The sequence below is a fragment of the Gouania willdenowi genome, chromosome 11 (assembly GCF_900634775.1).
Source record: "Gouania willdenowi chromosome 11, fGouWil2.1, whole genome shotgun sequence".
In the NCBI taxonomy this organism is placed as follows: Eukaryota; Metazoa; Chordata; class Actinopteri; order Blenniiformes; family Gobiesocidae; genus Gouania; species Gouania willdenowi.
The window spans coordinates 27,659,151-27,683,305 of record NC_041054.1 but is presented as its reverse complement, the minus strand read 5'-3'; the positions used below and the strand labels follow the sequence as shown (position 1 = coordinate 27,683,305).

At 38.4% G+C, this 24,155-nt stretch overlaps 1 protein-coding gene across 1 annotated transcript in view; it reads right to left on the bottom strand.

Moving 5' to 3' along the window:
- The window catches only part of foxo6b (forkhead box O6 b), a 75,935-nt gene extending 52,666 nt beyond the window's left edge, over positions 1 to 23,269 (bottom strand). Inside the window, exon 1 of the mRNA XM_028461779.1 lies at positions 22,214 to 23,269. Within this exon, the coding sequence (XP_028317580.1) occupies positions 22,214 to 22,708 (495 nt within the window). The 5' untranslated portion in view covers positions 22,709 to 23,269. The remainder of the gene's footprint in view (positions 1 to 22,213) is intronic.
- Between the last annotated feature and the right edge of the window lie 886 nt (positions 23,270 to 24,155).

Here is a 24,155-nt window from a genome sequence, read left to right as displayed (position 1 = left end):
TATGCTATAAAAAAATTCTGGTGAGAACCCTGATTACTATTATTATTATGACGATTAAAAAAGGAAAAAAAAAACAGAAAAACCGACATCACAGCGTAGGGGAATCAAAATCCCAGCGACAGTTTGAATAATTTGACATTTAAATGTAATAATGGAGGGGGTTTGGTTCCAACACACCAAGCGATCCTGCTCCTTGGAACACTAATGGCTGTAATTTTCAACAAAGCTTTTATCAGCTGCGATCAAAGTGCAATTCCAGACAATCTTTAATGAAAATGGATTAAATTGCAAGCAAATGAAAATGACTTGATTGATGGCAAACGTCACCTCGACATGACTGAACCACGCGTTGAACAATGCACATTAAGAGTGATTGATAGTACAGTAAAATGATGGAGTGTTGCTTTTTACTAATATGCCCTGTTGTTCTTTAACCAACACTGCCATTATTTTCCGGGGGAAAAAAAAGTCAACCTTCACTGCATCTGTCACAGTTCAACTATGCTCCTCCAACTCAACCACTTCCACTAATCTGAAACATTGCTGTGGAAGGATCATCAACTCGTTCTAAGTGAAGAGCTTTTATGGAGAGTCATTATTGTATTTGTGGTAATCTATTCTAGCAAAGGCTTTTCATACTGATTCACTATTATAAGTCAATAAGTGAACATGTGGTTCATGGTTATGAGAAAAACCAACAAATACAAAAAAGAATCAAAAATAAAGTCTTCGTAAAATCCAGTGATATTGATTTCCATGTCCTCCAAAGAGTATTAGTGTTTCTTTGTTCGAAACACATCATTCTTTTGGTTATTATGAAGCTTTGATGGCTACCAGGAACAACTTATTCTTCTTTGACTTCTTCGGAAATTCTACTTCCCACGCGCAATCACCACATTTTGCACAAAGCTCCAGTCCCATCCCAGAATGCCGCAGCTGCAAAAATCATCTTACAGGTGGCACTACAGCCTATAAAGTTCAACATTTTGAAAATTCCCAACTAATTAACCATATGTGCTACATATTTGTAACTTTCAACAAAATGTAGCTTCAGCACTAAAGGAAACGGTTGCAGATTTAAACATTTAACATTTAACATTTTGTAGTCTATTTTTCAGCTTATTAAACATGTCGCCTCCCACATTTTTGATTCAGTTGACATCAGATTTGCTACGGCACATCTTCAGGCTGTTCTACACAAACCAATGACACAGATTTGAGCCTACAGTGCAAATTTAATTCTATTTTACAACATTTTGAATTTTGCCATCATGCAAACAATTACAGTCAATGTAAAAATGTTGGTTTTAAACATCTACGTTTTACCTTTGGAGCCAATAAATCATTGTTAAATTCAAATTACCAACATCCCCATACTGTCTAGATGCAATATATGTATTTTTTACGATTTTGGTCTTGACTGAATATTTGAAACTAGTTGAAATATGCCTTTAAACGCTAACAGCTGTCTTGCGCACAGGTGACTAGTCTATTAGTGAAGCTACAGATGATATTTCCATGTGTTGATTTACTCAGTGTAAATAGAGCAAAGGTTGTGTTTGAAATGTCACATTAACGTACTATACACTACAAACTCAATTAGGAAATACTGTCTACCATATACTATAAGTATGATTAGGATGACGACTGAAGTATACTTCAAAGTTTCCCAAGAAGATTTGGAACCAACAACGACAAAAACTTGAAGCATTTTAAGCAAGAAAGTGACCAAGTAGAATATCAACATGTGATCCATTGATCCATAAAACTCACGTAGACACATTTCATTCACACATTTCAGAGACCCTCCATTGTGCTACTGACAAAACTTCCTGTTAACTTCAAAACAAGAGCCCTATTTACAAGTGTTAAAAAACCAATGGAAGACAAGAAGAGATGCTTTTATTTTGAAAAGGGGGTGTATGATTTTTAGCTTGAAGCTGGCCCTAGGACCATTTTACTTTCTGCTCATAATGCATCATGGGACGGTTGAGTATGACCAATGTGCACACCATGCATACTTAAAAAATGTCCTCCTCATATAGTATACATCTGGGTATTTCTCACATACTCAATCTTTTCATACTATCTATTGTGAATGCACTACATACTAATTTAGACGTCAAACTTAGTATAAGTAGTACGTTAGTATAACATTTACAACAACACGACCACTGTTTCTTGGTGTTTACGAGTTCAAGCCTCAGCTCGTGCAACATTTCCACTTTTGCCGACATCTGTCTAAAAATTTCATCTCTTTTTTAAATGAAGACAAAAGCACACATGATAAATTTAGATCTAACCTTGTAGCTGGGATTCAGCATTGAATTCAATAAAAGTTAAAGATGCACCGGTCGATTGGTGCCGATCACCCTGACTTTGGGGGATCGGCGATAGGCCATTCTTGGCATATGAAACCGATCGTTTTCACTGATCTTTTGCACCTCTGCAAAGGTCTTAAAGTCTGTCCCTTCTGCTGTGAGATGACTGACAGGCCCCGCCCACCAGGCCATGTTCGCATGCGTGGACCTGTGCACGCCTCTGCAACACGGAATAAAAACAGCAGTCACCCAAAGCACGGTTAGCCTAGCATGTGGCAGTATTACACAAAAAGAGAGCAAAGGATGTAAATTTGTAATTTGTGTAACGCGTAAATAAGTATTAATGGAGCTGCAAACAAAATGCTAACTCATTTACCATTCAGAAATGTATGCAGTATTAGCAGCTACCAATCAAGCTAATGCTAAAGCCCGTGGAGCAAAGAGGCCGTGGTCTGCTGCCACTAATGTAAAAGTGACTGTAATAAGCCTGAGAACAACTAACCTGTGCCATGTTCATTTTGTCATTACCCGTTGACTTTTTCCTGTAAGCTGATGTAAGTTATTTTCAAATTGATATTTTAACATTTAAATATCCACATTTTTTTTTCTTTTTGTACTACAAGGAAGCTTAAAACTTTATTGGTGTTTTGTTTAGTTGTGAATTGGTCCTGTGGATTATTTTTTCTATGGTCTACCTGAAACCTCGTGATTTTTTTTTATTTGTAAAACCAAAATACTGCTGTTCACTTTCTTTTTGGCAAAGAGCTCCTAACAGGTGTGCAGTGGAACATGTTGCACAAGATTAGTTTGTTTTTAAAATGTGAAAAATGACCTGATATAATTTAGTATTTGAGACAGCAATGTTCTAAACTGTTCATTTATATTTGAGATAATTACCTCATGTGAAGTAAAAACAACAAGTTTGTATTGTTTCATGGATATTGTTCAATATTTTACAATAAAATAAAATGGGAACATTCAAGGTGTTTAGAGGAGCAGTTTTATGAAAAATTGCTACAGTGATATATATTCTTTGAGCCTCATTCAGAAAACCAAAGTTGAAAAAGTTTCGTTTCCTCCCTCCCTTGTTATTCCACATTTTGTAAAATGTCAGCTCCAAACAGGCGAGTTGGATTTTATGACATCATAGTGCGGAAACTCGTCCTCCTGACAATCCCGGCTCCTCCTACCCTTCATTAAGATGTGAGCTCCTCCCTCTCAAACTACTTCACAGGTAAAACCAACATAGCGAAGGCAGGATTATATTAAGGTTAATATAATTTAGTTTAGTATATAGATAATCCAAAGAGCGCTCACAATCAGTTTCACATTTAGTAGCCGTTACACCACCTTGTATCGCCTTTATGGGATGATCTGACGTGTTTGTGACCCAATGCGATGCAGCAGTCGGACAAAACAATGGCCTATTATCTTAAATGGACTAGTTCTGTGGTCAGTAGAGGTGAAGAGGAAAAGGAAGACTGTTAATACTGCTGCTGCTGTGATAAACACACACGCTGAAGTAGTGTGTGGGTTCACGCCTACTCATGCATATGCACGAGCACCCAAAAACTGCCTGTTTTTAGGAGTGCTCTGAAAGTGACTTCCGAGGGCAAAAACTCCAGAAAACAGGCGAGTTTGGGAAAATAAACCTCAAATACTATGTTGTTGGGTTCTTAGAACAATTGGAGATGGGTGAAAAATAGCATGATACTGGAACTTGAATGTGGGTTATAAAAAAAAAAATCGGTAATGGTCAAAATCGGAATCGGTAGGTCAGGCTTTTTGAACATGAGTGACCATTGATCGACCATAAAATTGCAATCGGTGCACCCCTAATAAGAGTTGCTTTCAGTCAGACAGAGTTTGTGTAGGGACATCACTCTTTACGTATTGTAATGTAGAAATGAAAAATGAGAAACAGGTTTCTGGTTTTTAAGTGTCAGACTCTTCAGAAACGTTGGGGTCAGAACAGTGTGATCCGGGTGATGTGGCGCGGGCGAGAGAGCGTCACTCTCCTACAGCATTAATCACAGGGCAGCTGCCCTTCCACTGATTACCTCTCATCAATCTTCATTGCCAGCCTCTCCAACAGGAGTAAGCCCTCATGAAGATCTGATTAAAAATGTAAGTGACTCATAATGGGAGTGCACGTCGGGCCATGGAGTCGATAAACAAAAGCTCTGAGAGGAACTTATCTCTTCATCAGCAAAAATGTTCCTTCATCTGCACGTGGATAAAGATCCAGACCCGATGTGGAACAAGTGGGATCTGCTGTGAAGAAGTGAGGTCTGGAACAGAACCAGACTCTGTGTGTGTGTGTGTGTGTGTGTGTGGTCGTCTTCTGCAGCTGTAGACAGGAGAGGAGGATGGTGTGGGGGGTGGGGGTGCTGAGAGTGTCTGAGAGGCACATCCTGCCTGCAATTAAGGTGGAATCAGAGAGAGATCTGCACTGCCTTGATAATGAGCCTCATCTGAATTATTAACTAGAGCTGTACCCCCCGGACCTGGACTCCCATCAGGCCCTGCAACACAACAACAAATGCAGATGCACACACACACACACATACACACTCCAAGAATCTTCAAATCCATGCAAACCTCTATCAAAGCCATTTTAGCATGTGCAGGAACTCCAAAACAAATCCCATTTGCAGTAAAAATAAGGACAGCAGCGCATTACTTAAAGTGGTCCTCGTAAGGCATCAAGAGCCCATTATAAACACACTGTGAAAGCATAATGATTTATTAAAATCACTCTGTAGTATAATGAGTACTCTGTGCATGAAAGTTTGAGGGTGAATACTGTATGAGGCAACTGTCATTAATCACATTATAATGTAGCCCAATTTCAGATGCATGATTACATTTTCACATTCTGTGTCTGACTCCAGTGGGATCCCAATCAGCTTGATGCTTCTCCAAAGTGATGGACTGGGGCTGGTGCTGGGGAGGGATTAGTTTAAAGGTTAAGTTCCATGGGAAGTGGAAACAGTTCAGAGGAGTCAGCCTTAAATAAAGTCAATGAATGTAAAAATATGGATGTTACAACAACTCCTCCAAGTTCATAAACCGACAGGAAGAAGCTGTAAACCAAAGGGAAACAGTAGGTTTCCAAAATAACACACTTTTTTTTCTAGTTTTGTGTTCCTGGAGTCATTTTGTGTATTTTGTTGTAATTATTTTGTGTATTTTTTTGTAATTATTTAGTGTTTTTTGTTGTCACATTGTATATTTTTCTGTCATTTAGTGTGGTTCTGTTCTTTTTGAAAATATTTCTTTGTTGTCGTTTTTTGTATATTTTTCTGTTATTTGTATGAATTTGTAGTGTTTTTGTGATACATTTGTACATTTTGCTGTTTTGTGTATTTTTCTTTCATTTTGATCTGGAAGCAGTTCATGGGTTAAGGGACTTGCGCTGAACCAATGACCCTCTGCTTACAAGTTTCTTCCTTATCTATTAGACCACCACTGCCATATTTGCATTGGGGGCTGCACAAATTGACACTTGAGGGCCACGTGTGGACCAGGTCTGATGCACAAAGGAAGAGTGTGTGAAAATGCAGATATGAGGTGACATTGTGTCACAAAGGAAACCCTACCTGCTCATCTTCAGTAAAAGGACAGAGGACGATGGCATGCTGCCACAGGTCAGTGGGTGACACATACTGGTTTGCTTCTGAAGGCCTCGTTAGCCATTCTGACCGGTTCCTGAGTCACAGTCTGACAGCCAGCACACGACACTGCATGTTATTTAGACTTTGCTCATCATCCGAGCCAGACACCACAACGTTTGAAGCCCTGAGGTCTGCCAGACATTTTATGAGGCACCAACCAGACCCTGGTCTCCAGATCTGCCTGCCCCTGTTGAGTGTCTGGACTTGGTTTTCTCTGTGGAATTTCACTCTGCACAGTGTTCTTCAAGACTTTTTCATCCAGATGATTTATTCCAAGCGACTGAATCGTGAGGGGCTGAGGCGAGAATACTTCTATTCTATTCCAACCACTATGAGTCATTTCAGCTGCACACAGCACTGCCTCCACCCATGGTACATCCCAGTAGAGCTGCAAATAACCATCATTTTTGCAGTCGACTAATTTATAGATTATTTTGTCGATTAGTCGTCTCGTTTTCAGAGCACCTGCTTAAATCCTTCCAACTGTGAATGTGTCCCTGTTGTACTGTGATAGCATGTTTAACAGAGGAAGTTAAACAATGACATAAAACCTGTATTTGTTGTGTAGTTGTTATATTTAACACAAAATATAATTGAAATCACAATAAAATCATGAATGAATGAAATATCTTAAACATAAAGTGTAAGTTGACTTAAACAAAGTAATAGTAAATATATAAATAGTGTAAATAAGTAACTTTAAAAAGCTAACCTGCAGGTTGTGGAGGTAATTGTTTGAAAGAATCCTTACGAGTTAAGAAATGTCTCATTAATGTTATCATTATTACATAGTTGATAATAAATTAAAGAGGTTTACTGTACAGAATAAACACTAGTATCAGCAGGAAATTATATTTTAAAGCAGGTACGTCACAAACTCACTGATGAGTGCAGTGATAAACATGCTTTCAGACGTTCACACAGACCTAATAAAACCACAGACTATTTGCAAACAAACACATTTGAATGAAAGATTGGGTAGATATTATAATATCAAACCGACCTTGGTCTGTGTACAAACCGGGGCTCCGCTGTTTCTGTTTGGGGGTCCCTCCCTCCCTCTGTGTATCTCCATTGTTGAGAACTGAACTTCAGAGTTTACACTTAAAGAGTAACTAAACCCCAAACCCTTTTCTGCTGAACACATATGTATTTGGGTATTAAGTAGTGTTGTTGATTGATCCTAGTCCATCTTTTAATATTTTAGTAAAAGTATTTTAATTTTGTGTATTTAGTTGTAAAATGTCAGAGTTACTGGCAACTAAGGGTTGAACGCTGCTATTACAATTGCATTTTGCTATTGGCTGAGACAGATTATCGTGACCATCGCCCATTACCAACTTTCACTGTTGGCCCCGCCCCCTCCTATAAAAGCTGAGAGAAGGGAGGAGGGTTTCCTCAAATCACAGCTCTCAGTGTTTCATTGGTTTGTTTTCGTTGAAAAGTTTTGAGGCTTTAGAAACTTTAGGTCACGTAAAGCTTCTTCAATTTTTTCCTCTCTCTGCCCTTCTTCTTCTTCACTGTTTACTTGCACAAAGTGGGTGGTGCAACACTGCCCCTAGTGGTCAATGTAAAGTCTTGCAGAAGGAAGAAAGCAGGAAGCAGCCACAGGCTGGATTTGATCATTAATTTCAAGATCAAACAATGCCAAAATACACATTGACAAAATTTCATAGTCCACATTACTGATTATGTCGACTAATCATTGCAGCCTTACATCCCAGTGACGACCTTTCAGATAACTGAGAACCAACAAGTGCCTACACCTCTGCATGAACCTCCCTTCCATTCACACGACCCATCAGATGAGTTTTTCTAAAGACTCCACCCACACACCCCCACCTTTAGCCTTCCATCCCCCCCCGTTAACCTTGCGCCAAGTGCGGCAACTCAAGTGCTGCCTCTTCTTCTGCTGTGCCTTTGTGATAAAAACAATGGGTGTGTAGCACTGCAGAGGGCTTTCTGTTGAGCCCGTGCCAGGCCGGCTGGCACAGGGAACCCATCTAAGCCTGTTCCACCAACTCCAAACCAATTCCCCTCTGTGTGAGCCGCTCTACAGGATTTAAGAGGGCTATAAATGTGCTGAGCAGCAGGGGCCACCGCCGCCGCCGCCGCCACTCACACACAGGCTCCATCTTTCCCCTCCTTCTCCTACTCCATTCACAATTCAATTCAAATAAAGGGTTTATTGGCTGGACAAATAATACCTTGTTCTTGAAAATGTCTCAGGCTCTTTCCCGTTTCTCTCAGAGCCCTCCTCTGTGTATTCTTGTGCCGGGCACCTTATTTTACCCCCTCATACCTCTCAGAGGAGGAATCTGGGCTGAACAAGGTGATGGCGGTCAGCATGGGTGGCAACTCTATCACTCAAGTGTTTTGTAATGCATTACAAACAATGCATTACACACAACAAGAACTACATTTGGGGCTATACTATTAAAGTGACCAAAGAAAACAATCCAAATCGGTCCAATATAAATAGAGGTGAATTACTTTATTTAAATAGCATTATATACAATACAGTAATGCTGCAACAATGAATCGATGTAATCAATAATAATCGATTATCAAATGCATCGACAACGAATTGCGTCATCAATTCGTTGTGTTGCGCGACGATGTCGCGGAACTGTGACGTAATTGTCATCAGACGGTGCAGGGCAAGAGAAGGAGAGGAGAAGAGGAGCACGGGACGATGGCGGAAGCAGAGAAAAGGAATAAAAACAAGTTGTCGAAAGTGTGGGAGCACTTTACATTAGACGATAAAAACACGCACGTAAATTGCAACATTTGCAAGTCGGACCTGGTATGGCACAGGAGTGCAACCGCACTGATGCAGCACCTGAGACGTAGGCATGTCGGAGTGGAAAGCGGAAAGGAGAGCTCAGTGTCCGAGTAAGTGACTAAACTTTGTTAAGTTTTAAGTGTGAAAGGTGGTTCTAGCTGGTCTAAAGTGCGCTGGAGGAGGCTTGGCAGGCAGAGATGTCACGTAGGAGAACCTTCACCTTTAAGTCACAAAGTGAAATCCTGACTTCACAGAAGTCTGTAAGGGTTTGGTGCCTTTTTACGCGCCATCCAGCTCGTCATGCATGAGAAAATAAATGAAGAGTAACATGTCTAACTACAGTGAGAGGTTGTTATTTGAGCAGTTTAAGGCTTACAAGCTTAGCTAAGACTAACGTGTTCTGTGTTTGGTCTTGTATTGTTCATGCACGATGGTGGTGAATAATTGATTAGATTAGATTACATTAAGGGAGGGCGATATGGGAAAAATATCATGTCACAATTTTTTCTTTGTGAAATCACAATCACAATTTTATCACGATTTTTTTCATTCAAATTATTTAGACTATTTTAAAGTTATTTACCAATAAAACAAACCAAATCACCTTCTTAAAATCATCGCCCTAATTGCACTGTAATGTAAGCAATTAATCAAACTGGTTCCTAGTACAATTAACATCAAACAAAATGATTGACAAGTTATTTTAGTCACAGTCTTTTTACTTTGTTTAACTAAAGTTGTGTAGCATTAGCATTAGCATCACTTGCTACATAACAAGGCAGCATATCTGTCTAGTAAATTCTAATAGTTATTGAGGTAACACACTCATATTAATAAAATCCTACTTTAAGTAGTGCTTGAACGCCTCATTTCACACAGTTTAGACAATATTATCCTTTACAAGATAAAACATTACTGGTTACATTAGGCCTGGGTGATATGGACCAATATTCATATCTCTATATTTTTCCTCAAAATGGCAATAGGTGATATAAACTCCATTTATTTATTTTTTTCAATAGTTTTACAAGATAAACAATAATGGGTCAAAGTCAGTGGAGCCACAAAGACCCTTTTATTAATCACTAGCAGCACAATAACAACATTTTGTGTCACTTTTGACTTTATTCCTTCATTAAGGCCGAAATGTGATTAAATTATGTAGTGTTGCTTTTTTCAGGGCAGCTCTGAGTTGATGAAAGTAGTTTTTAAAGTAAATCACATTCCGTACACTGTCTCTTTAAGAGAGTGGAAACAACCCCGTTAGCTACAGCAGCAGCAGATCTCTGCTACAGAGTTAGTTAGAGAAACACATGCAGTGTTTTCTCAAACATATTTCAGTGCTTCAACACTCAGAACTGATAGAGTTTAACAGACATCTGCGCTGAACCTCTGACAGACAGTCGCTAACACGGAGGAAGCAGCACAGCTAAGTCTGTGTCCGTGCACTGGGGGGGGAGAGGGGGCGGAGCGTACTTCTGCCCTGTTTAAGCGCTTAATAAACTGTAGTATCTGTAATGCTGACATGCTGACTAGCAAATGGTGTGATTTGGCACAGAGAAAAAAACCATTGGATGTGCTGTGTATGAACCACAGACATATGACGCAGACACGGCACCGCAAGGGTTAAAATGTGAACTACATACGGTTCTACGATCTCCGTGATTTGGGAGATCGACGTCATGTTATAATCCTTAACGATCTAATATCGTCATATCGCACACCCTTAGAATACATCATCCTTTATTTTATCCCACAGTGGGGAAATGTGCACGTTACTGCAGCCAAAGACACAAAGAATAACGTTACATATAAAACAAGTCCTGGTAACAGTTTTTGTTTTGGATTTAATTTTATTGTTATTGCTCTAAAATCTCAGGTCCCTTTAAGCAACAAAATACCTATTTTGTATGCACTTCTTTAAAAACTTTTTAAAAATTATTTATGATTTGATATTTCATCAGCTCTGGGACATTTCAAATGAAAACATGTTGTGCACTTTTTGTACTGTTGTCATTTTTAACTGTGATGTTGAAAAAAAAAAGTTAAAAATGTTTCCCGTTAATCTGTAACAATACCTGCCCGAGACCAGAATGTACCGAGGCCAAGCCAACACCAAGCCTACCATGACAAGGTTGATCAGTTAAAGAGTGTTCTATCTCTAATTTTAGTTTATTTTAAATACATTTGACAGACAAAAACAAGGATTGTGCAACTCTTTTAAGCACAACACACAAAAATCTCAAATCTTATGAAATGTATTTAACTAAATTCTTCCCAAAGAAATCCTTGTATGTATTTAAAAGCAAATGATAAGTCCAGAATCATTTTAAATAATATGTATTTATTTGTCAGGTGAATGAGGCCTAAACTACGTGTTCAGAGTGATTTCTGACTAACAATCAGATGGACTGATGTCCCAGTGTCGGCAGATGTCTGACACGTAAGGCACTGGAAAAGAGTTTGAACAGTGAGCTAATGCTAATGCTATATGTTTGAAGTTAAATGACAACAATAATTAATCAGGAACAGTTCACAGCTCTTTTCCTAATTATTACATTAAGGAAGTTGAAGAATCTCTACTGGTGTTGAAGGAAAAGCCAAAGTCTGGCCAGTCTGAGACAAAGGAAAGACCATGACCTTCAAAATGTGGTCCACAACACTACTCTGCACTTATTATTTGATTTTATTTCCACAAATAACAAGACAAAATGTATACAGTGGTTAAAGAACATAACTGTGCAGGAGAGAGTGAGAAGACCATTAGAGGTCTTGTAAGACCACCTCCCCAAAGTCAATTTAAACAAGAACACACTTGAGCAGGTAGGTCAATGTTTAAAATATATATATATACACATACATACACATACGCATACATACATATACACTTGTTAAAGATTACTTGTGTAATAGCATTCTTTTTAGCTGTCTTTTGAAAGAGTCAAATGTGGATATTGTCTTTAGAGCAAAAGATAAATGATTCCAGATTCATCTCTGCAATGCCTGGTGAAGTAGGCATGAACATCTGAAGTATATATGAAACATTTCTACATTCTCTGGGCATAACATTGGACATATGCACATATTTATACATGAAGTGACAAATGCAATAGATATTAACATTATATATTGTCAAAACATTGTATTTCCTGAAGAGAGGAGTAGATGAGGATAATTTATTTGAAAAATTCATAATTCTTAGAATTAGTTTTTTGTATCAATAAAATCTTATTCAGATTTGTTTGGCATATAGCACCCCAAATCATATTACAGTAAGTTATATGTGGATAAATTCAACTATATATTATATTGCATTTAAAAAGTTGTATTTTAATGAAAAACAAGGGCTGTGAATATTATTTATATATTATTGTGTAAACATTTCTACATTGATTTATTTTAAAATATTAACAATCGTCCCGTCTCGTCCTATATGCCTGCTCTATCCTCTACAGACTTAGATAAACAAAATTAAAATGCATGACAGAGCCAAGTTTGGGGGTCAGCAATGACATACATTATCAATTCATTTTCTTTCTTTATTTTTTTAATGAAGATCTTTAATGAAAAATGTACAATACAAGACGGGAAACTTTCATACAACAAGTTACAATTCACAGTTCCATAAAAATATGAGCAAAGATGTATTAAATTTATGTCATATCGTCTTCTCATATGTTCAAAAGTACAACATGACTCAGTCACAGTGAACCACTGGTCCCTGTGTTGACTTAATACTGGACTGCTCCAGCAGGGGGCTCCACTGCCAATAATAAGCAACGGGGTGGGTGGAGCTTAATATTTACTAAAGTGGAAGAAAAAAACGCTCCGTATGTGGCGCTAACACGTGACAACACTTCAACACTGGGAATAAGAACGGGAATACTGGGACAATACTGTAAATAATAATAGTGGTAGTTTAGAAAAAAAGAGCTGCTCTTTCCTGCTGTAACGTGGACAGACTGTTTTCCCTCAGTTTGTCTCTTTACACATTTGAATGTCCAACGTTAAAATGTATGTAGGGATGTCCCGATACAACTTTTTCACTTCTGATATGATATCGATATTGCAGCATTGTGTATACATACTTTTATTACTTATTATGTAGTGTGGCATGTTAGAAAAGGCTTGATCAAGTGATGTCACTCAAACAGAGAACAATAGTCGGCAACAGTAGGTATGACAAAAACTGACCCATTTATATTAATAATTGGTTACATACATTTTAACCTTCAACATAATATCTACAGTATTCTACAATTGAATAAATATAATATATATCGGAGATTTTAGATGCAGTCCAATAAAATCCAAAATTCGTTTTCTGGCTGATATCGGATCAGGACACCCCAAAATGTATTATCAGTTTTCTTATATTCACACTGGAAATTTCTAAATCTATAAGTTGGATTCCTTGTGCACTTTATTTCAATGAACAATGGGGCGGATTCACAAAAGGTTTAGTGGTATTAAAATGTGTGCAAACGTCACTCCACTCACTAATACGGAGTACAAAGCCCAGAGAATCAGGACTGCATGTCTTCAGTGAGTCAGAATGCGCCTTCATTCCATTTAGCGTGTTTCCTTCTAATGAATATGCATAGTCGGCGGATCTCCCTGGGGGAGCAAAAATATGAGAGGAGAAAATACAATGTAATTAATGCAGGGGACGGAATGTGATTCATGAAATCTGGAACTGTTTGCAGTGATTTTTAACTGAGAAGCAGGTGCAGACACACAGTTAACAGAAAATAGAGCAGAAAAGGCTCCAGTTGTGTGTGTGTGTGTGTGTGCGTGCGTGCGTGCGTGCGTGTGTGGGTGTGTGTGCGTGCGCGTGCGTGCGTGCGTGTGTATGTGTGTGTGTGTGAGAGAAAGAGAGAGAGAGAGCAAAAAAGGGTCGCTGTGCGCAGAGATGGATATATGGATATGACCATGGATCAATATCGCTTCAGAATCACTCCTCCAGTTTGTGTCTTTCTCTCCATGTTTTAACCGTCAAAGTCTTGTGTTGTCAGGCCAGAATCAGATGTGTAATTTACGCATGATCACTGATGGCACAACGATGACATAGAGAGTGTGTGTGACACAGCGCTGCTCAGACCTGCGCTGGATGATGGTCAGTAGATCATCTTCAGATGTTGCAGACTGATTCACAGACAGTGTAGCTGTATTAACTCAGATCAGTGGTAGATCAATAGAATGGTTTCTGTCCAAATCTGCCTATATTGCATGCACTGATCAGAGCAAAGTTACAGGACTGGATGGAGCGCGCACATTAACTGAAGTGGAAAAATATAATTAATTAAAAATAAATAAATTTTAAAAAATTCTTTTATTTGTTTAGTTAGTTTTCTACATTATTCAATGTTAGTGCAGCAGACAGAGAAGTCCATCTGCCTCAAATGTAACTTCCTCAAATGTCAGTGTGCTTGTGCGCACTGATGTCTCCACATTAAACGAGCAAAACTCTCATTTAAATAAGGGTGGTCTGCACCAGTTCTACTCATGCACTAATGATTGCTGCAATCTTAGTGAATTCTGAGCAGCAGGTGAGGAAACTGCGTCACTAAAGGATTTAAGGAAGCAACTGGATTACCACCCTTTATTTCAGATCTTAGTGAATCCGCCCCGATGTTGGCTATTTTTTTTAAAAGCAAGTAATAGAGGGTTCCCACACTTTTTTCACAATTATTTTTCAAAACATTTTCACAACTTTTCCAAAATATTTGACCAAATTTCCATGACTTAGTTCTGAAGCAGTAATGTTTTTCCTGTGCATTTCAGCGTACGCCAGCTAAAGTGATCTTCTACGCACAGTTTTATGAATGAGGCGGAGAGTGAATTTGCGTCTATTTGTGAGACCTCATTATGCTCAATTAAGCTGCAGGTATGCAGCACTTTCACTTTTAAATAATGCTTAACATCTTTGGGGTTTAACATATTTCCAAAACAGTTAAAATATGACTTTTCATGATTCAAAAATCGTTTTTTTAAATTCCATAACTTTTCCAGGTCCGTGGGGACCCTGGTAATGTTTTATTAAAGCCTAAACCCCTAAATGCTGCATGGTTCACACTGTTCACAGTGTTATTCTTTGTAAAAAGAAATGTTTTTTTTCCACAATACACCTCAATAAATGAACCGGTAACTGTTTCAGAGTAAACATAATTCCTGTGCAATAACTTGTGGATTCAGTGCATCGTTAACAAATACATAAATGCAATAAAATGCCATTAATCACGATCAGATTTTATTCAGTTAAAATTGTATTTTTTAATCAATTCACACCATCAGAATTAATTTTTTTTTTATTATTATTATTACTTCCTTTTTTAAAAAGAAAAAATTCACTACAATCTGTCATTTTTCATTTATTTACACGTCAATAAGAACTAAACAACACAATTATCCTTCTATATTTTGTTGTTTTTAAGGCCCACATTCACACATGGCGTTATTGTTTGATGAGTAGTTTCCATTAGGCGCTGCACGGTGAAATGGTTACATTGACTTACACAGTACTTGTGTAGTGAGTGTGGTCAAGTTCCCACACTTGACCACACTCACACACTGAAGGTGACAAAACATGAATCATAACTCTAAACACATAATACACACTCTATATTACATGTGTCAACTACAGAGCCTGAGGGCCGCATCCATCTTATTCCTCGTACCCACAATTCTTAGGGTTACTGCTACAATGTGTTACAAAGGAAACGGAAAACGAAAATCATCTTATCTTCAGTGATCAGCCACTGAAAGGGATGTGGAAACATCACCTTTGAACCTTCAATGGGCACAAAGTTAAATAAATGTTTGTATTTTGAATAAATTAGGAATTTATTAATTCTTTCTTCTCCTATTTCCCATCCCTTCCAATTTTGCACAAAGGTTCCAGTCCCATCCAACACTGCCTCAGCTGCAAAAACAGGCCAATCGTCCCACAAGTGGAGCTACAGCGTGCTTTTAAAGTTCAACATTTTGGAAAATGTACAACAAATCAACCACATGTGCTACAGATTTGTAACTTTCACCAAAACGTAGCGTCAACACTGAAGAAACTTTTGTACATTTCAACCTTTTGAAAATTCTGAACTGATTGTTTTTTTGTTTTTTTTATGGTTAAACCCATTAAACCTAATTCCACCCACATTTTTGCACGACACTAAACTTGCTAAAGCTCATGTCTTGACTGTCCTAACAAACCATCCACACAGATTTGACCTACAGTGCATCATGTTAATCAAAAAAAGGACAAAATCCTGGAGTCATTGTCAGAATTTTACCTCTAAAACTGATTTTTTTTTTTTAATGAGGCCAATAAATCAATGTTAAAAACAAATGACCAACATCTCCATGCTGTCTATAGATGCAATTTATGTATTTTGGGGATTTTTGTCCTATTAACTGAATTTTTGACTTTTGAAGGCAAGGGAAATTTATTTGTATAGCGCAAGTTATACACAAGGCAATTCAATGTGCTTTACATGATTAAAAGGTGCAAAAGAAAACATTCAACAGAAAAAAAAATCCGTAAGAACATTAAAATCAGCAGTAAAAATATTTACTGTCTTGCATGTGACATTTCCAAGTGCTGATTATTGTGAGGTCAAGCCTCAACTGATGTAAAAATGTATATTAGAATTCCACCTTTATTTAATCTTCTTACACTTTCATGCTTGTTACTCAGAATTGCCTAATGTTGCCGTAAGTTGCCTGCATAGCCCCAACCATATAAATAATAATTAGAATTGATTTGTTTTCTTCTGTTGACACAGGAGGTTCTGAACAAACATTTTGGGCAACATTACAAGTGATTTCACCACTATAAACTGTAAAAAACATCTTTATTTTATATTTTATTTTTTCAGCTGTAAAACCGCTTTTTCCACAACACCTTCTTACCGTCGCCTTACTTCTGGCCTTTCATACATTCAGTTTTAGCATCGATATCAAAATAAAATAGCATACATTTTATCTTGTGCAACTAAAACTGAGTCCTTGTCTAGTGATTTTATGCTGTGTTTGCAATTTGTCCATATAACCTTTCACAGAAGTTGTAGGTCTTTTCAAAATAAGATAAAGTTATAGAAATAGACACAGACTGTGTCAGTATGTTGTCCTGAAATAGTGATATGATATACATATTCTTTTATTATATTTTCTATTGTTTTACATATATTTATTTAGTTATAGGCGGCGACTAAGAACTTAATTGTCGAATGAGCTCCTTGTGTCAGTAACCAATCACAGGCAGTTTCAAGCAGCGCAAGCAGAGACACGCGTTGACTGCCAATGAAGCAAAAATACTTTATCTTTTTAATTCATATAGTCAAGAATAGTTCAATGACAAATAATATATAGACCAAAAAAACTTTTCTTTTCTCAGGCTTTTCAGAATTTGATGAGTTTGTGTGATCACGTGACTGATGGGATTCAAACAGCCACAGTGTTCAGGTGCAGTTAGAGGTGGAGTCAGCTCGAATGTACGTACGGTGCAGTTTGCAGCTCCGCACAGCCATTCCCACGCACAGACACTTGTGAAAGGAACATAACACTGTGTGCGTGCGTGTGTGTGTGTGTGTGTGTGTGTGTGTGTGTGTGTGTGTGTGCCCACCTACAGAACTGATCTCCTTCACAGGACCAAACACAGCCTCCCACCTGCAGCTGCATAATCATAAACACGGCCAGAGCGCCTGACCACCATTAGTGTGTGTGTGTGTGTGTGTGTGTGTGTGTGTGTGTGTGTGTGTGTGTGTGTGTGTGACCCCCAAAGTACACAAAATGATGCTAAAAACTCACAAAATGACAGAAAAAAAAAAAACACAAGACAAAGACAAAAAACAACAGAAAAATAACAAAAAACTGTACAAAATTACAACAAAATACACAGAAATTACTTCCAAAAAATGACAAAAACGCACAAACGAATGAATGAAAAATATGCAAAACGACAACAAAAACAGACAAAATATATGACAAAAATCCAGAATAAAAAATTAGTTCAAAACAGTATGACTTCAAAAACACACAAAATTACTTTGAAAACACACAAAATGGCTTTAAAATTCCACAAAAAAAGACAAAATTAGTCCAGAAAGACATAAGATGACTTCAAAAATACACAAAATGCCATAAAAAGCTAAAAAAAAACACAAAATTATTTCAACACCACACCAACCCTTTGTTGTTTCCTGTGTTAATGCTCGGAGTGATCTTTATTCTAAATGTTGATATTAAAGTTGATAATATGGCCCTGCTGTGATAAAAGTTGCCTGTGTCTGATCTACACAATTCACTAAAAATATTTTTAAAATCTCATTTAGGTCTGTGTGTGTGTGTGTGTGTGTGTGTGTGTGCGTGTGTGTGTGTGTGTGTGTGTGTGTGTGTGTGTGTGTGTGTGGGTGTGTGTGTGTCAGAAGAGTTATTATGATTGAATTAAGTTGTTTTTGACTCATTCCACCAATCAGCTCCTTTTTCTCTTTCTTGTGCCGACCAATCAAAAGCAACACATGCCCGTGGGGGGGGGGGGGGGGGGGGGGGGGGGGGGGGGGGGGGGGGGGGGGGGGTAAAGCCGACACTTCACAAACAAGATATTCCTATAGCACTGTGCTTTAAATCCAATTATTGATATGTGACTTTAAGATGGAGATTAATGTGCAGGATGAATGGCAGAGAGAAGGAAAACATGGAGGGAGGTCACATGTGGAAAAACACTGGTGATGGAGGATTGTGAAGCTTCAGTGTGTCCGTCACACGCAGATGGTGTGAAACACGTATTAATCCTCATCGTCCTCTCATGTAGGATTGATACTCCATCCACTGCTGCCAACGCCACACAAAGGAACATTCAACAGCTTTCCACTAGGGCTGCACGATTATGATCAAAATCATAATCACGATTATTTTTTATCAATTTTGTAACTATGATTATATTCACAATTATTTATCATATTAGGAAAAAAAAATCTGTGTTTTTATTACACTACTTTTAAACAAACCATATGTGTAAAGTTTAAAGGGCAAAATGATGCTGTAAATAGGAAATATAATTAAAAATAAAAATAAACCCAATTATTTAAAATACACCAAAGGCTAACTGAATAAATACACTATTACAGAGTAGGGCTGCACGATTATGGCTAAAATGATTATCGTGAGAAAACGCCTGTATATTCTTATTCAACTACTTTGTAACAAACAATATGTGAACACTTTAAAGTGCAAAAAGATAAGCTTTAAACAAGAATATTGAATAAATACTCAAATTTTACCTCATGATTTGTCAAAATGTACTATGGGCTAACTATAAATAACTGCTACAGAGTGCAACTCCTTGAAAACAATTGCAGCGTATAAAGAAAAGTTAAGAACATTAGGCTTAAGTTTACAGGTTATAAGCCAGAAAACACCAGTCGTCAACATTTCATTCAGCCTTAGTACAGAGTGTATATTTATTATTATTATTATTAGTGTTTGATTTATTTATTTATTATTATGATTGTTTCTTTAATTTTCTTTATATGCTGGTGTTTGCCTTTCTAATTACCCACAGGGATAAATAAAGTTTTTTTCTGATTCTGATTCTGATACAAAGCCCGTATTTCAAATGTAAATATTGCCAACGATCAGGTTAATTTAATTGTGGCAACCAAAATTGTGATCACGATTAAAATTTGATTAATTGTGCAGCCCTATTTCCCACTGGTCCAACCAGAATGCTGCTGCAGTGAAAGGGTGTAACTAATCAGTAAAAAAAAATAAAAAGCCTCCTCAGGTCATGTTTTCTTCATTCTCCAGGTCAACATTTAAAAAGTGCAGCTGTTCATAAATATGCCTGTGTTGCATTTTTCATCACCAGAATTGTCTTTCTGGAGTTAAAAATATTGAGATTATTATTGTATATCGAGATAAAATATTGAGATGTGAGTTTTGGGTCCATATTGCCCAGCTCTAACTGTGAGGCTTTGTTTTCTTCATGGTCCAGGTCAATGTTTAAAAATTGGAATCATGGGAAATGTAGTAAGAAGAATAAAAACAAACTTGGTGACACTGGCTGTGATTTTAAGGCACAAAAAAGCAAGAGTTTAAAGCTATAGGAATCATATGTTTTCAACTTTAAATCCTTGTCAGTTGCATTATGGGAAATGTAGTATCGAGTATATTTTTATGAATCAGAAGTTACTGCTGGCTTTAATTATTATGGGTGCAGAATCGGATGTTATTTAGAATGATATTGTAGTTGCATAATCCACATTTATACTGTTTAAGAATTTATATCAAGAATAAACAAACATATGGACCTGAAGAAAGCCATGTTGGCTGAAATGTTTCTATAGGCCTAACCTTAATAAAGGCTTTTTAAGATTGCCTCTGAGTGCCTCAGAAATCTTTTGTAATTAAACAAACATGTATTTTTCTATATATTTTGTTGTGGATTTGAGCGTTTGTCGCCACAGTATCTGCATGTGAGGAGCTTTCATATTTGAAGATCTCTGTAAAGCTACTGTTGAATTTGTTAAACTTGTTTGTTTTTTCTTTTAAAGCTACTAGTGGGATAGAAAAAGAAGTGAACCTGCTTCCTATTGTTAGATGTAACTGGGGGGCGTCCACTTTTTACAACCTCCCATTAGCTGCAAAGATGCTCCGCTGAGGCGTCCGCTGTGTCCAAACAACCATAAACCACAACATTACAGTTTCCACCCTCATTAAAAAAAAAGTTTGTTAAATATTTTTAAATCCAACTTTAAAGACTCGACAGATTCTGTATTGATATTATTTTTAATATTAATATTTTCATTATTATTTTTAATAAAAATCCAAAACTTGAATCTGAGCTTGGACATACAGTATATCCAGAAAGTTCTTTTGTCTTATTTTTGAATAATATGTTGCGGTTTCATTTATTTAGACAACTTCTGACATGTCCTTGACTTTCCAGAAAGTTATTTTTGTCTTCTTCTATTTCAGGAAATGTACTTTGACCTCAAAGTAAAATTTGTTGAAAAAACTTACCTGAATAAATGAAAACTTAACATATTATTCAAAAGGAAGACAAAATGAAATTGCTGGAATTATTACACGGAAGTCACGGACACACCAAAATGATCAGCAGATACCTCTGAAGAAGACTGGCAGTTGACAGTCAAAACATGTCAGGAGATCAAAGTTATCTGAATGAATGAAACGTTAACATATGAAATGTTGAAAACAGGAGTGAGGTGTTGTGTCGCATTTCAAAACAAGACCTTTAATCTAAAAGCAGAACGAGTGGTGATTTTAAGCAGATTACAGCCACCAATGTAATAGATTAACCTCATATTAGTTTGAATGTAAAAGGATAATCTGTAGTTACATCTGTTTGCTGTGACATCATCTGTTATTGTCCTGTACTTTAAGCCCATGTTTCCTTGGTTGTGCCAAAGGGTTAAACAGGCTAAACGGGAGTGGGTGTGTGGGTCCAAATGGGTAAATTGGAGCAGAGGTGAAACCACGGCCTCGTCCTGACCTGACACGGCGGGGAAATACTCGCCTTTATACCCAACAAATCCACACACAGCCATTCCCTACACGTTAAACCAAGACAATAAATCTTTCATTTGGTAAAGTGTTTGAAAAGCAGGAGTTTTTATTCTTTTTTTCCAGAGTTGAATGATCAAAAATTTTAAAACATTTCATATAAAACTATTTTATTTCAAACACAATACTCCAACAGAAAGAAACCCTAACCTACCATGTTCTCATTCCGTTTTACCAGTAACTTTAATACCCTGAGTGAGCAATAACACTTTTGTGTTAAATATGTTGTATTATAGTTATTTTTGTGCAATTATATGTTGTTTTGATTTTTGTTGTTCTTATTTTCATTTTTATTTTTTATTTTTTATTTTTGGGGTGGGGGTTCTAAAAATAAGATAAATGGTCAAAGGTACATTTTTTCAGATTCCTGTGTGAGTACATCTAAACTACTAGCAGTGGAAGCCACCAACAAACATACCGTGGGCGTCAAATTGCTTCGGACTGGCACTGCCTCATAAAAATGTGAATAAAAACGTTGTTTGTATGAGTGTTTGCTGTGACTCCCTGTGTCATCATCTGTTATTGTCATGTACTTTAAGCCCTTGTTGCCTCGTGCCAAGCCTTCGCACAATCGGTGCGTAACGGTGTGCCACAGGCCCACGGGCTAAACGGGAGTGGGTGTGTGGGTCCAAAGGGGTAAATTGGAGCAGAGGTGAGACCATGACCCCGTTCTGACCCGACACGGCGGGGAAATACTCGCTAGGTTTGGATCAGGCTGGGCCACGTGTGCGTCACGGCGCGCGTGTGAGGAAAGGAGACTTTTTGGGTGAACTCGTTGACCTTTCCACTCACACGGGGACACGCCAGTGAAGCTGGGTCAGACACACACACACACACACGTGGCTTACCTTCCATCCCGCCGAGCTGTTGCTGTCTCCTTTATCCTTGAAATATGGCACAAAGCGCACCATCCAGTCGTAGATCTGGGACAGGGTGAGCCTCTTGTCCGGGGTGCTCTCGATGGCTCTGGTGATCAGCTCTGCGTACGACAGGTTCCCCCACGCGTTCCTCCGGGACGACTTGGCTTTCCGCAGCTGTCCGGCCAGGTCCAGCTGCGCCCCGGTCATGCAGGCGGGGGCGGGGGAGGCCACCACCGGAGCCGGGGCCTCTGTGCCCGGTGTGCTGCTCTTCCTCTGGCACGCCGCGGGCACGTTAAAGTGCTCCACTTTGACCGACGCCAGAGCCAGACCGGGCCGGCTCACGTCGCCTTCTCCCGGCACGGGGAAACCATCCGGGCACGGCAGCGGCCAGGTGCACGAGCGCGAGCGGCCGTGGGGTTCAAATCCCGAATCCACGTGAAGCTGATGCGCGTCCATGCCGCTGTTGTCCATCATCATCAGCATGATGGCAGTCAGAAAGGGGCAAGGTCACACACACACACACCGACTGACCTTTAGGTTGGATTGTATTGTCTCACACGCACGCACGCACGCACGCACTCACACACTGATGAGGAGGAGGATGAGGATCAGCCTGTGAGTAGAAGCGTGTTCTCCTTCTCCATCAGAGCAGATGAAGGTGTATCCGAGGCTTCAGCCACAGCTCGAGCCTGTGTTCCATGTTAGACACGCGCGCACATCCCCGACACGCGCACTCCGCTGCAGCAACAGTTGATCCCAGACACGCGCTCGCTCGGTCCAGACGTGCACGGGAACACACCGACAGACACTGATTTCAATCCTCTGAAAAACAAAGGAAATCTTTGATGTTTGGACTCTTCTTCCCCGTGCGAGTGTGCGTGCGTGTGGCCGCGTTCAGCTGAAAGTTACTCCCTCAGAAACAGAACGAGTCGCTCATCAACCATAGATATGAAGCAGACAGAAGCCTGTGATGGTTTGAATGGGAAGCATCCCCCCAGTCTCCTCCGCACACTTTCACACCTTTTGTCTCCGCGCACATGAGCCGCGTGCGTCTCCGAAGGCTTTGGCGCACTTCACTGAAGGCTGGAATAAAGTGGAAGAAGTGGAGCTTCCATTTAATTGGACGCTGCTCGGATCAAGTCACTCCCTCCAGAACAGGTTTCCACAGAGAGGAGGAGTGTGCGCGTGCGTGTGCGCGCGGATTGTATACCCAACAATTCCACACACATTGGAATCTTACATTTATTAGAGTTTTTAAAGAGCAGGAGTTATTGATTAAAATGTCCCCCTTTTTCCAGAGCTCAATGATCGAAATGGATTATTTTTTTTTTTAGTTTTTTAATCATTTTATATAAAACTCTTTTATTTCAAGCTCAATACTCCAATAGAAACAGCCCCGAACCCACAAGTTTTGCCACTAAATTAGATCCAGAGGTGACAAGGAACGAAATACAATACTAAGTTTTAAAAAATGACAAAGTAATTATTACTGTTACTCCTAATTTAAAAAATTAACTTGTTGCTTTTAAGACCTTCTGCGATGACGTCACAGCGCGGGGGGGGGGGGGGGGGGGGGTGTCTAAAAAGAAAATAAATTGTCCGAGAGTTTCATTTTATGTGGCCCACAAAGTAAATGCACAAAATGACTTCCAAAAAAACTTCAAAAAATACAAAATTACAGAAAAAGACACAAAAGTACAACAAAAACACAAAATATATTAAAAATACATGAAATGACTCACAACATAATAAGACAACAACATAAATACACATAATGAGAGAAGAATATGCAAAACAACAAAAATATGAGTATAAAAATACACAATAATAGACAGAACTGCAACTAATTACACAATACACTAAGAGCAGGATTACTAGTGCAACATCAGTATGATGTACAAAATGTAACCAATAAAAACAAACAAAAATA